Below are 13,631 nucleotides of genomic sequence, written 5' to 3'. Positions count from 1 at the left end.
CTACCTTTATATTTAGTCGCAATTCCAGTTACCCCTTCCCCCACAACTTTTTTTTTTTGACACTTGGTAAAAGATGAAGTACTATGCAATGTTGACAGATTTTTATGTGATCACAGAAGGAGTCAGATTTTTCTGTAATAACCAAGAATAATTGATAGCTACCAGCTGTGTCCACAGGCTCACTCTTCCAGCACATAATGAATTCTTTAACTTATTGTTTTTCAATGTTTCCTTATTACTTCTGGGTTTCTTAAAATAATACAAAAGGGCCTTTTTCAAAGTAGAAATAGTTAAATTTACCAACTGCAACTATGATGGAGAGACTGTATTGTTTGTTTAACTAGGATGATACTGCTCAGAAGTGCCCTCAATATGCCTACTGTGCAAAAACCACCAAAGGAGATTTTGCAGTCATACAAATGCATGGGTATTTCAGTGATGAAACATTTAAAGAAGCATCAACCAGAATAAAAGCTCACAACTAGAAAATGGAATCTCCCCAAAATACCGAGCAGCCTGATTGGAAAGGGTATTGGGCAACCAAAAGGCAGTCCGGCGAAAGACTACAGAGGGATAGTTCAATATCTGGCTAGACCTGTTCAGAAATTCTAGCTTTAATGAGTTCTATGTTAGGACCAAGGCCTGGATGTATTCTTTTGGTGAGCTATTAGGATATTTTCTGACTCAGTTCATTAATATTCTGACCATATATATGTTTCAGAAAAATTACTTTGTAAATGTGACTGACCCCGCAACCCCATGCATCCCAGAACTATTCTCACTCGTAAAAGTAATCCACTGTCAGTCACTAAGAATACACTTTTACACAGTGTAGGGGATTTGCAAGATCTGATTCTACTGCTTGAGCCCTTTGCACATAACCAGTAAGCCAAATCATATTAAAAGGTTAATAGATAAAACACAAAAACTTTCATTTTCAACAGATACTTGTTTTTAAACCTGATTTGCATTCCCTGGGTATTGACTGGTTAGAGATTTTTACTTTTTTCTTAAACTACCAAATGGAGTTTGGTGCTTTGCTGCCACTCTTAGTAGGATCTAAGTTCCTAACTCTCTTTTTTAAAATCCAATTATAATGTAATTAATTTCTAAAGCAGTTCAAAATTTTAAAACTTTATAAAATGTTCGCAGATACAGCCTATTGCCCTGCTGGTCCGTATGTAGGATCCTTGTTGAATTCATCTATAATCCTCAGCTGCACGTTTTATAACCTACTAATAGAAATGCAGTTTTGTGCAAGCACATTACATTGGAGAACACTGCAAAGCGTTCTTGAAAACTTAACATTGAAATAGATGAGTGTGCAGTGTGCCCTAATACATTGATGTGTTTAAGGGTGGCTACCATGTCATCGTAATGACACTGGAATATGACAATTGTGTTAAAATTATGATGATTAGAATTAATGTATTTCCAAAGATGACCTCAAAGTCAGTTTTGTTTCAGTTTGGCGGGCTGTCATGGCAGCAGTTTGTATGGTACGTTGAGGGGGAAGTTGAAAAAACCTGCCTGATTTAAAACTCTAAGGAGCAAGACACTGAATCAGGCAACATTCTTGCAGCTTCCCAGCTACACAGGTAAGAAATGAGAACCCCCACATGACATTTGAATACACATTAACTCTCATTTCCAACTCTGAGGATACTGATTTCCAACTCTGCCTATTGATTTAAATGGGACTAGTCACGTATGTGAAGTTAAACATGTATTTATGAATTACTTTCTATGTATAAAAGCACGTTAGGTTGCAAGAAAGTCTTTACAGAGTGAAAGAAAATATTTTAAAATTTAAGAATTTGTCATATAATTTTCAACAAACCTTCCTTCTTGACATTTACCCAAACTGACATTGGTTTTGCACTAGCTGAAGTCCAACATTGGAATTGTCCAGCAAATTGACCAGAGCTGGTGTTCACCTCTAGGATACGACCCCCAACCAGGGTTCGGTATTCCAAGGTCTTAACTTCTTCAACTGGACTATCTCCAAAAAGCCAGTGAACTGTGTTTCTGTGGCTGGGCAGCACTGGGCAACCTAAAAATCAGCAGCACGTAAGCAGGTTTTTCTAAACACATTGAAATGTTTGTACAAAGCATGTATGACTGCATGATTCCACGTAAAAGACCTTGCCAGTCTAAATAAAAACAAGAACATGCATAGCATATATTCACTGAAGTCCAAGCTACAGCCCAAAATCCTGACTGCCCCTTGAGGGGTATCAGCTGTGTAAGCTGATGTATACTTACCACAGCTCTTTATATTTTCCCTTTCAATAAGTTCTTACAAACTTAACTTCTATATGAACAAAATGGGTGGGGGGAATAATCATTTCAAAGGAATGAAGATTTCATCCCACACTCTGCAACATGCAAACAGGTTTTTAATGAAAGTGTTTCTATCTGTTTTGGAAAGGTGTGAAACACAAACACAAACAAGTAGGGATGGAAACAGAGGGATTCATTTTAGACAGAAAAATAAACTGTTCTAGAGCCCAGCTGAATCCCCTCCCATCATTTTCAACCAAAGCTCAAAGAGAAATTACGCAGCTTTAGTCTCATGGTGAGTCACCTAGATGATTCCTAAAGGGTCACCATTTAAAAACATTTTTTGAAAAACTGAATCAAAAAACAATTGTGTTTCTTACTCTGAGGGTCCCTCCATGATAGCAGAAAGCTGAGATATGGTTAGGAAATCCAGAATGTCACCAAACCAAGACTCTTCAGAATAACACTCATTTTTCTCCATGGGGCTCCCTCCAGTTTAATGAAATGAATAAATAATACAATTTAAATGACAAACCAGAAAATACAACATACCTATTCTTAGTGGATCTCCAGGCACCACACTGACATTTGTACCAATTCCTGATGCCATTAGGACACGCTTTCTTCTGCTTCCCTTTGATAATAGAGTATTATTCCCTGTAAGTCTTTGTTCTGTAACACAGATAAGATATCTTCTTAGCACAATTTAAATCATGATGTTAATAAAAAATTTGTATGAAATTATCCCACATGCTAGTTATGAATCAGAAAGGTATTGGCGCTTTGGAATTTGTTAGGATTAACTGGATTTATGTAGTCAAATTGTTTGTCTAACAAATATACTTCAGATCTGTAAACAGGGAAATGCAGAAATTATTTATGATGTTTATGCAAGTTTCTAATTTATTCAAATTTATTGAATATTATTTATTAGAAAAATAAGCCTGTAACACTTAGTGTAAAAACAAGATTTACAGGATGTATGATGTATTTCTTGTTTCTTGTGACAATGTTATTTATTATTTCATTACCAGTTATTCACATACAGAAATTTTAAGAAAAATAATTCTCTCAGTAGAATCAGGCCAATTCCTCTGGTCCATTGTGGAATTATGACAGAGTGCTACAGCAGAAAAAAGAAGAAAATCTTTTAAAATCTCATTATGCATAGAGATAGCATAATGTATGCAGAATCATATGCCTGTCACTATAGCAACGCCTCCTTTTTATCATATGCCAGACAGAATAACTGCCAAAACTGTGGGCAATCTGTCAATAACACACAGTTCTTGCCACTTAGTCAACATTTCTGCTTTAATGAATGTGCATAATACCTATGATTCTTCCAGAACGGTTTAAATCTTTTGCTATATTCTAAATTCTGTGGGTCATTTTATGTTCAACGTTTTTCCTCAGTATGGAACGCCTGTGCAAAGCCTCCTGCTTGTCTCTGTAAACACTGGGACAAAAGAGGTTCCGCAGAACCTGTGAGGCCAGTGCCACACAGGCAGAAGGCTGGTTGCCCTGTCAGTCCTTAGGAACCTGTATTAGAAAGGCTGCACAGATTTTGCTCTGCTGCTTGACTGCCCCAGGTCAGGCAGTAATTGCTGTAGTGAAGTCCAAAAGGCTGACGTGATGTTGCTTCAGACAACATTGAGTCAGGGCAATCAGCAAGTTCTGACACCAGGAGTCATCCCATTTCATTGCAGTTTCGGCACAGCCAAAAAATTGCAGCATTTGGCCCTCTCCTCTCCACTCAAGATTTAATTAAACTAACGTCATATGACGAGGAATAGAAACGAAGTTCAGACTCTTGTGAGCAGTCCTCCCAGTCACATCATTATAATAATATTCCTCTCTGGAACATGTGAAGTTTTGATGTTCTCCATGAAAACTGAAACCAAGAAGGGAGCTCCAGTCTACACTCATCCTGACACACAGACTCCTATTATGTCTTTGGTACGTCTTCCTTGGCCAACAGATCCAAACAACTCTAAGCTGCCTTACACGTGTGTGCCAAAGAAAGAAGCCTTTGTAACGGGATTGGCCATGTGTAACTGCGTTGTACTTCATACAGCAAAGTGGTGAGAAAGTTAACCTCGAGAGCTGAATGATCCATTTATTGGAGCTATTTGCCAGGCATGATTGTATTATACAGTATAACATTATAAATCTACTTACAATAGAGCCATTTCAATGGAGTTTTTCTTTACATTTTCTATTCTGAGACTTAGCAGTTCATATTCAGAATTTTTTGTTTTCCATGTCCCTAAGTTTTATTGGCCTCTATAATAATAAAAAAAAAACCAAACAACCCACAACAAAGCCAAAACCAGCCTTTGCTTTCATTTCCCTGCATTTCCCTGCAGATTTTCTGAATAACTCAAGCCTGCTGCATTTCCCTAGATAAAAGCACTAGGAACAATGCAATATTACAGTGGATTTAGTCTTCTAATGTGTCTCCTGCCTCTAAGGGCAGATATTTGTTGCCTGGAAGCAAGAAGATGGAACAACTTTTGAAGAAGTCACAAGTCAAACCATCTGTACCTAGATACAGTATTACAGGAAACGCAAAATAGAGAACACATCCCAGGGAGTCAGATACAATTGAAAATTCCAAGTTCGTAATATAGCGTTAAATATCCCTCCAACTATTTTATTGGTTAAACTTCATAATCAAAGTAGCTCACTGTTGTTATCAGTCAGGAATTCTCATTTAGCACTTACCAGTTAAGTGGAGAAGAGATGCAGCTTCAGCTTTTCCGAGAGCGTTATTTGCTCTGCAAGTGTATGTTCCTGCATCTTCATAGGAAACATTCCTCAGAAATAAAGAGCCATTCAAAACCAGGAAAGAATTGCTTTGTGGAATATCCTTCATCTTGAACCATGTTACATTTGGTTGGGGAACACCTTTAAAATGCAAATAATTAAATCATTCATTGTGAGAGATAAACCATAGGGTTTATACTGTTAACTGCTACTATAACATCCAAGAATCGTAAGTTCCTTTGTCATGTCACGGGTAGCATAAACCAAACAACATTGCAGCAAAATAAGTAGTTTCTCCACTCACAACAAAACTTGTTAGTTGTAAGCCCTATCAAAAATTAAGCATCCCACCTAGGTTAAAGGTTAAGCACTGTAAGGCAAGCTCTCAGAACAGCTTTAGAAACTGCCACCAGTCCTACAGAAGCAACGTGCTCATGTGTCTTGCTACTGAAAGATGTGAGACCATTAATCCCGATCAAGACCAGTTGATGTAAAGATCTGCACAGCATCTTTTCATTCAACCTGCATCCCAGAATATATGAAGTAAGGAAAAAATATTCAATTTCTGATTAAAATGCGGAAAAAAGAAAAAAAAAAAAGAAATGGAGGCAAAATATTTTTCATGGAAAAAAAAAAAAAAAAAGGATCTATGTATCAATTAGATTAGAAAATCCATGTGGCCAATTTCTGCCAAAAAAACTTGTGTAAACTCCTCCAAGTTGCAGATGTCATATATACAGCTTGTAACAACGTGGTGTGAAGGAAAAAGAACACAGTTATTAACAACTAAACAAGGAGCTCAGTTGTTAAGCAATCTCATTTATCATGTTATAGAGACCCAAAGGTCTATCATCATTCCTACTGTAACGCTCGAACTCTGAGAATCTCAGCATTTGCAGATAACTTGTCATTCTAAATTTTAATCATTGAATGACTTTGGACATTTATTTTTAATTAGATGATTTTTCTGCTGTCACAGTACACCTCTGTGGGAGGACTTCTACTGTTCCATTTTCTTCAACCATTGGCCTTTAAGAAGAGATTTTGCAAGCTGGCAAATCAGACACTTCATTGCTTGTGCTCTGCTTGAGCTGCAGCAGCAGAAGCGCTCTTTCAGAGCTCCAAAATCCTAGATAAATCACTGGGTAAGCCTAACGTACACGGCACGGTGAGGAGCCACGGAGGAGCACAAAGGTGCAGGGCACTAGACAAGTCAGAGCGGTTAAACTGTCTTTCACCTGAACTCTTTTTTTGCTAAACATACTGATCAGTGCTCACTGAGGACTACCAAAAGAGGTTCTGCTAGAGAAGCTGACCTGAATGTGGGACACTTGGAAGTTTCAGCCATATTGAATGCTAATTCAGTCTCCTCTCTTCACAGATCATTGTGCAGTATTACTTTACAGATGATGTCTTCATGATGTGGAATAGCCTTTAGGAACAACTTTAACATTTCAATCACTGGCTTAGCACTTCCAATGCACACCTCAAATTTTTCCTTTACTGTAATAGGAACCAGACATATTTTTTGGAACTTGCTATTTCACTAAAGGAAAAAGTTCCCCCAACCATTTTGTCTAGAAAGACAGTGGAGAGAAACACTCTTCGGCATAATCACAGATTTTATTCTAGACAATTTAGCAGCTGTTCAGTGCTTTTAAACTCATGAAATTGTGTTTTACTGAACAAAACTGCGTAAAACAAAGTACAGATCTGCAGAGTGCACAAAGGTCAAAAAAACCCTGCTGTTTTTCAAGTTTCCAGAGGAATCTTTATGCCACTTTGAAAAATCCTTTTGGAATTAGGATGAAGTCTTGCTTTAAGGGTCTTTTTTCCATTTTACCCCAGCTTTCTGGCTAAAGTGTATCATTCTCAGACATATTTTTCCTTTAGAGTGTACTTTCCATGGCCATTCAGGCGTATATGCTTACTATACAGATGGGCTGAGGAGGTGCTGTGAGGATGCTGAGCTGGTTTAATCTGAGGCCTAGAGGTTTGCAGCCAGACTACCCTCACTGGCACCAAAATCCAGCAGACTGATCAGAGCCAAAAATAAGCCAGAAGCAGCACGGTTGAGATGGGACCGAAGTCAAAAGATTTTATGTAAAATTCCACAAAACACAAAAATGTTTGGAAAGGTTTAAATTTAAGCTTTTAACCTGAGCCTCTATCAAACTTCAGCCCAGTATCGTCTCACGATACAGTCCTCCCTCTGCTCTCACCACGTCATTCAGAAATGTACCTCATCCCTGGGATTTAACTTAAGTATTTCTTTCTTCCAAAGTTGGTTTGTATCCTAGAGTTTATCCCGGAAAAATTGCCATGTCTGTACTCTTCTACCCATGTCTCATTCAGAGACATGCAGAGCCTTTTAAAACCTGGCCTGGAGCTCAGTTTGCAGAAGAAATCTGCAGAACAGCTTTGCCTCTCATTTTAAGTTCAAAATTGGGTATCTGTCACACACCTTAAACTCAATTTAAGTTACAGCAAATGATTCCTCTTTCTTTCTCCAAAGAGCTGTATACATTTCTCTTTAGCAGAAACAAGCAATACCACACGCACAAGAAAATCAGGCCATTTCTCAAGAGAATGGCGTGAATACACAAACATAAATTCCAGGTCTAAGGAGCAGAAGTGTGGACAGAGCCCTGCATGGCAGTCCAGCAGCCACTCCAACTGAAATGCCAATGAATCTATCCAAGCAATCTTAGAGGTGCTGTCACTTACAGATAAGGGGAGGGGGGCAGAAATCCATGAAAAACCATCAGTTAAATACATCATGGAAAAAACAACACTATTATACGTGATTATCGCACACTATCATTTTAAAACAATGTTATCTAGATACCTTCAGAGCGCATCCATAAACGTGACCTGTTTGAGTTGAAAATAGTAGTGGAGATAATCACAACATTCCTTCATTGTATTTTACCCAAAAACTACTATGAAGTAAGATTTTTTTTCTAAAAGTAAATGATTTTTATGTGAACTGTATGCTGAGTCCCTCTGAGCTGGCCTCTTCACAAACGTTTTGAGGACCCTTCAGCTTTTTGCATTTCATGCACGTTCCTTTTCTTTCCCCAGACTTTGTGCTATGTGGAAACCAATTCACTATCCAAGTGAGCCTGGTAGATATTGGACCATCTGCTTAAGAACAACTGGGATTTGAAAGCAAGTTCCCTCCATGACCTTTTGCCTGGGCTTTTGGTTAGGTCGCCATCAGGAGTATTAAGGCAAATCCTCAGCTTGAGCCCTGAGCGAAGGGCAAAAGGAAGATACCTTTCAGAGCAGAGTTCAGGAACCTGTTACAGGCTGGAATATCGCATGAAGGGAGGAGGGGGGGCGGGGGAGAAGAGGCAGTTGGGTGTCTGCACAATCTGCTGTCAGGACACAGCTGTACGCTAGGAATCAGTGCATCTAGCCCTGCCTTTCAGGGGAAAACTGGCGAGCACAAATCCGCTATAAAGAGTTGTACATTCAGAGAGGTGCAGCAGAGAATCTGGCCAGAAACTGGTTTTTTTGTGTGGTACTACCACATCTGCTGATAGACACCCTATAAATGGATACAAGAAATTAAGCAGGAGAAAAAGATATGTCTTTTAGTCCAGCTCCTCTGCGTTCTTCGGCAAAGCAGCGTGTACATTTCAAACTCTTCTGGAGAGCTTCAGTTTATCTGTATATTCATATTGCCAGTGAAAAATTCTTTTCTGCCATAACTCCTATGAGAGACACTGAGTTCTTTCGTATACTGTCATTTCTGGAATTCCTATCAGGAGAAACTCTTACACTGTTGGAGGAGGCTAAAAATCCCTATTTTTAGGTGTGTATTTACCTTTTTAATAGTGTCTGTGCTTAACAGTGCTTTGCATAAAACTTCTTCGCATAACATAGCACATAACCCCAGCGTGCAGTCACCATTTGCACACTGCAGGTGATAAAGCTTCCATCATGCTGATTTTTTTATGCTTCTCCTTTAGAAATTAGATTATATTTACTGCTGTTGAGATAAGATTTTTCTTCCCTACTGGTCTGCAGCACTGCACACCAAGTCTCATCTATCAGTTCTTGTGAGAAAGCAGGCAAAGTATACAATTCCCACGCTCCTCTCTTGACAAGACTTACAGTAGCACTGTCTGCAGGACAGAGTTCAAGCATACCATCAAAATGCAAGAAAAGCTGCTTTTTTTTTTTTTTTCCCCCCTAGGCAAATAGTTAAGGCCTAAAACCTGCACTTCACCTCTTAGTATTCATGTAAACAAAACTGTAAAAGTTTTAAGTACTGTTTTCTTATCCAAGGAGAAAATAAACTAAGCAAAAATAAGCCAAACACAAGGTGTTGTTGTTTTCGTCTTCCTTTTTTTTTTTCTCCTTAAAGGAGCTGAAATTATACTTAAGCTTTAGGACATCTCTCTATGACTTCATGGAAGGGTTCATCCTGTGCACAAGGTTGAATTTTAACTGCAGATGCTTGACTCTCCTTTACATAAAGGTTGATTTACTTAGGGACTTTACATGGACACAATAACATTCGCAGTCTTCAAGAGTCTTTTCCATTATAGAATTGAAGCAAGACTATTACAGAGATGTTTAAAAGCTAATTACATTGAATTTTAAAAATATTTCCTCCTCGCCACTATAATTCTCTGCCCTCTGTTCTGACTCAAAGAAATCTCTACTGTTGTCATTTGTTCATTCCCAGACGGTTTTAAGATGTGTCTTTCCTTTCAGCTTACTGTCCAAATTTAACACATCTACATAAGCTGCTTCTACAGAATGGCTGCCTTTCTGTACCCATCAGAAGACAACAAATCATTCTGGGAATCATTTCCTAGACTTTCTCTTCAGGAAAAGAAGTAAATCTTCCAGTTTGTAATCCTGGAAGGAAGTCGTTCCCTATCTACACCCAAGAAAATATTACTTTCAAGCTGAAGAATTCCTGGTTTGATCCACAGCCAGTACAAAAAGGGGAAGAGGTGAGAGAATGGCCTGCAGCCACCTTTGTTTCCTCGATACCCCACCTCCTTGCAGATGCAGCTGAGGATGAGCCCAAAGGTATCAACTCACCCAAACTGCCAAAGGTTCAGAATCCCCGAGTGCAATTTAGATCCCCGTGATTCAAATGGGAGATCCATCACTGACATCAGCTACCAGCAGAATCAGTCAATCTTATCCTATGGCTCCAAGTCAGGAAAGCGCTTATGCACAGGATTAAATCCATCTCTATTAGCGAATGCGATTAAACACATGCTTAAAATTAAGGATAGCTGTAACTGTCCTTCATGAACAAAACCTCAAGCCTTCTTAGTCTTAGAAAAACCTTAAAAATCAGAGTCTTACTCTTGCAATGGATCTAAATCCTCTGATGTTAAAAATTTCTACTATAGACTGAAGTGGCTATAAAACTTAAAATCAGTTTAATCTATTTTTCTGACCTCAAACACAGGTTATTTTCCACTAGCACTGGAGCAGCTCTAAAATACTCAATGTTCCATGAAAAAAGTCATTTTCCACCATGAATGGCCCTGGGACAGCAAATGTTATGGAAAAAAACCTCCAGCTCCGGATGGGACTGTGAAACATGTGTTTAAAAAACAGAAAAAAAAAAAAAAAAGGAAAAAAAAAGGAATCTGCACTATAGGGTGCCCTTAAAATATTCAGTGTTCAAAAACAAATTTCCTCCAACCTTGAAAGCCCTATGAAATATTACACACCATAAAAAATCTTGGCCTACTAACTAGTTGCTCTAAAACATTGGATATGTCTTCAGAAATTTTTTCCCCCAGCTATGTAGAATCTCATAAAGTATTCTGTATTTCCCATTCAAGAGCAAGGCAGGACTGTGCTGGCACAAATCACATTTTGCTGCACTTCACTAAAAGTTTACCTAACTTTAGAGGCTAAATTCTATGTCATCTTTCAGAGGAAATGATTCTGGGTCAGTAATATACACAATGAATGCAATCTGATTATTATTTATTCTAGACTCACTAACACCTACAGTGGATTTAGCATAACAGTGCAATTTCTTTGATTGATACATCTTCATATCTTCTCCAGCAGAAGTCGCAAACTGCCTTTACGTTCACCCAAATTATGCTTAACTTCTAGCAAACCCTAAAAACCCTAAGCCACGCTGCTACTGAGGTTACCTGCATGGATCTTGCCAACTTTACCAGGCATAATAGCCTTGGACAGAGAGCCAGCATGAGACATTTTGGCACTTGGTATGATCCTCCAGCCTGCCCTCTGACACTGCCTCATTCTCTTGCAAGCTTTCAAAGCCATTACCTCTGCCTTTTCCTACCAGTCATGCGACAGCCCCTCTTCCTAGGTGGTAGCAACATCTGGCAGGATTTAGACATACTTACTGACATCTGCTGGCCTCCATAGAGGGGTTCCTGAAGCAAGACCCCTTCCCATCCCACTCTTGCTACAGCTCTGTTGGGTCCTGTTTAGTTCTCTGGCTGTCAGCTCAAAGAGAACACGATCTTTTGTCCAGCTGCAGAAGTTTACGGCTAATATTTTTCAAAATCAGGCATGTAAAATCAGGCAGCTATGTGTAGGCAAGTCAATGAGAGGCTCTGAGTTAAGTATGAACTCAGAAATGACTGTTAGACTGAATTCTGTAGTCAGCCCCCAACAGAGACTTGGTTGGGGTGCATTAGGGCAATTCTATAGTTCAGCACTGTTACCGGAGACTGGTTTGCCCAGCTGGTTAGTAATTATACTTCCACTGTACTGAACAGCCGTGCTATATCACCAAGGACCCAGACATTTAGGATCATAAAGTAGATACACATACGCAGGGACTTGGAAAATCTAGTTTTATCAGAAATCAAAGAACTACATCGGAGTCACCATTCTTAGTCAGACCTGAAGTCCGTTTAACTCAGCACTTTGTGTCCAATGTTGGGCACGTGGGAGGTGTAGGGAGACCACTAAAATCACGGCATCGATTGAATCACCCTTCCTCAGTATACTTTCCTAGCTTCCAGAAGCAGAAGCAGCACTTTGGCCGTCATGCTTGTTTCCTCTAATATTGCTCTCCTCTCCACCTTTCCTATCACTACTGTATCCTTTTTGAGATGAGATTAGCAAGTTCCAAACAGGATTCACCACAGCTTTAAGCAACGGCCAATTTGTATTTTCTCTTGTGCTGTCCATTCCTCTGCCGTAAGTTTTGATGTGCTTCTACAGACACCACCCAGTACGTGTGCTGGTGTTCCCACAGAACTAACCAGCATGCCTCCACAAATCTTTCTCTGAGCAGCAGTCATTCAGGTACAGCCATGTGCACATGCCTATACTTAAGCTTATTTGTTTTATGTGGACATTTATTCTGCAAATATAAGTTCTGACCATCCTTTGCCCTCATTTAGCTATTAAACATTATTTGTATGATCCTGATGCAACTCTTTGCAGAGACTTTTAGACCTGATTAGCCTTTATAAATCCTGATTCTTTATACCTTTAGTCAACTAACTGTTCACATTCTTTTTCAGAACTTTTATGGAAATGTTGAACATCACAAATCACAGAACAGAGTCTTGGGGAACCCTGCTGGTAACCTCTCTCCACTAAAATTTGAACATTTGTTCTTTCGGATCATTTGATCAGGTACTAGCCCCAGTGTGCTAACCTCTTCTGTTATACTATGAGAATTTGTTAAAGTTTACCTGGGGAAGTTCCTGACAGCTTTTTGCAAATTGAAGTAGGAAGTATCAAGGGAATACCCACCTGTCTGCTGACCATTTGAAGAACTCTCAACGGAGTTTTTTAGATTTTACCTTCCTTTAACACAATCCATCTTACCCTTCCTGAATTTGAAGGAAACCCCTGCTTCAATAAGGAAAGCTGGGAGAGAAAAGGAGAAACACCCAAAAAAGCAATAGTGTAAACCATTCTGGTTTATGGGGTTTTCCCCAAAGGAACTCTGTAAGCTATATTTACATTAGCAAGTAGCACAGGGCATCAGGAATGTGCTTTTAAAGAGGCAGAGTAGGTACCAAGATCCCAAAACACACGAGATGTGTGCTTGGATGAGGGTCGCTTTGGATACCTGGTGAATCTTGCCTGGACCCTTGGACTTACTGCCCATTAGCGTTTGGAAAGTAATGGGTATAGTCCCCAGGCACACCTTTCAGCTTAGTTACATCCAAAGGGATTAATTTTTCAGGTTCCCAGACTGTTGCAAGACACAAAGCAAAGCACAATTAAGCTTTTCAAGTACATCTTTCAGTCCTCCCCGCTTATGCCCGATCCAAACAAAAACTCTAATGTAGATGCACTTAAAGTAAAAAGAAGTGTAAGATCAAAAGATTTTCCATTTATTATACTAATTACAGTGTCATTCCTTCCTCGTAAAATAAGTCTGTACTTACCCCTTAATATCTTTGAAATCCATTATTAATACCTTTTAGAAGAACACACAAAAAAAACCCTAAAAGAAATTAAAAGCCAGAATCCTATGTATTAAATTGCTGATTTTCTTCACTGAGATGTTTTCTGAGGGGTTTAGCATAGAAGACAAAGAAGAGCATCAAAGTTACATTTGGAGTAGGGCACGTAAATGAAGGAAC

At 39.0% G+C, this 13,631-nt stretch overlaps 1 protein-coding gene across 3 annotated transcripts in view; it reads right to left on the bottom strand.

Annotated features, from left to right (window-relative positions):
- The window catches only part of ADAMTSL3 (ADAMTS like 3), a 203,288-nt gene that overhangs the window by 9,103 nt on the left and 180,554 nt on the right, over positions 1–13,631 (bottom strand). For all 3 annotated transcript variants that reach the window (XM_056345954.1, XM_056345955.1, XM_056345953.1), the window contains 3 exons: positions 5,011–5,193; positions 2,836–2,955; positions 1,841–2,053 (listed from right to left, as the gene is read on the bottom strand). In XM_056345954.1, coding sequence (XP_056201929.1) covers positions 1,841–2,053; positions 2,836–2,955; positions 5,011–5,193 — 516 coding nt within the window. The remainder of the gene's footprint in view (positions 1–1,840; positions 2,054–2,835; positions 2,956–5,010; positions 5,194–13,631) is intronic.

The sequence above is a fragment of the Falco biarmicus genome, chromosome 7 (genome assembly GCF_023638135.1).
Source record: "Falco biarmicus isolate bFalBia1 chromosome 7, bFalBia1.pri, whole genome shotgun sequence".
Classification (NCBI taxonomy): Eukaryota; Metazoa; Chordata; class Aves; order Falconiformes; family Falconidae; genus Falco; species Falco biarmicus.
This window is presented reverse-complemented; position numbering and strand designations above follow the sequence as displayed.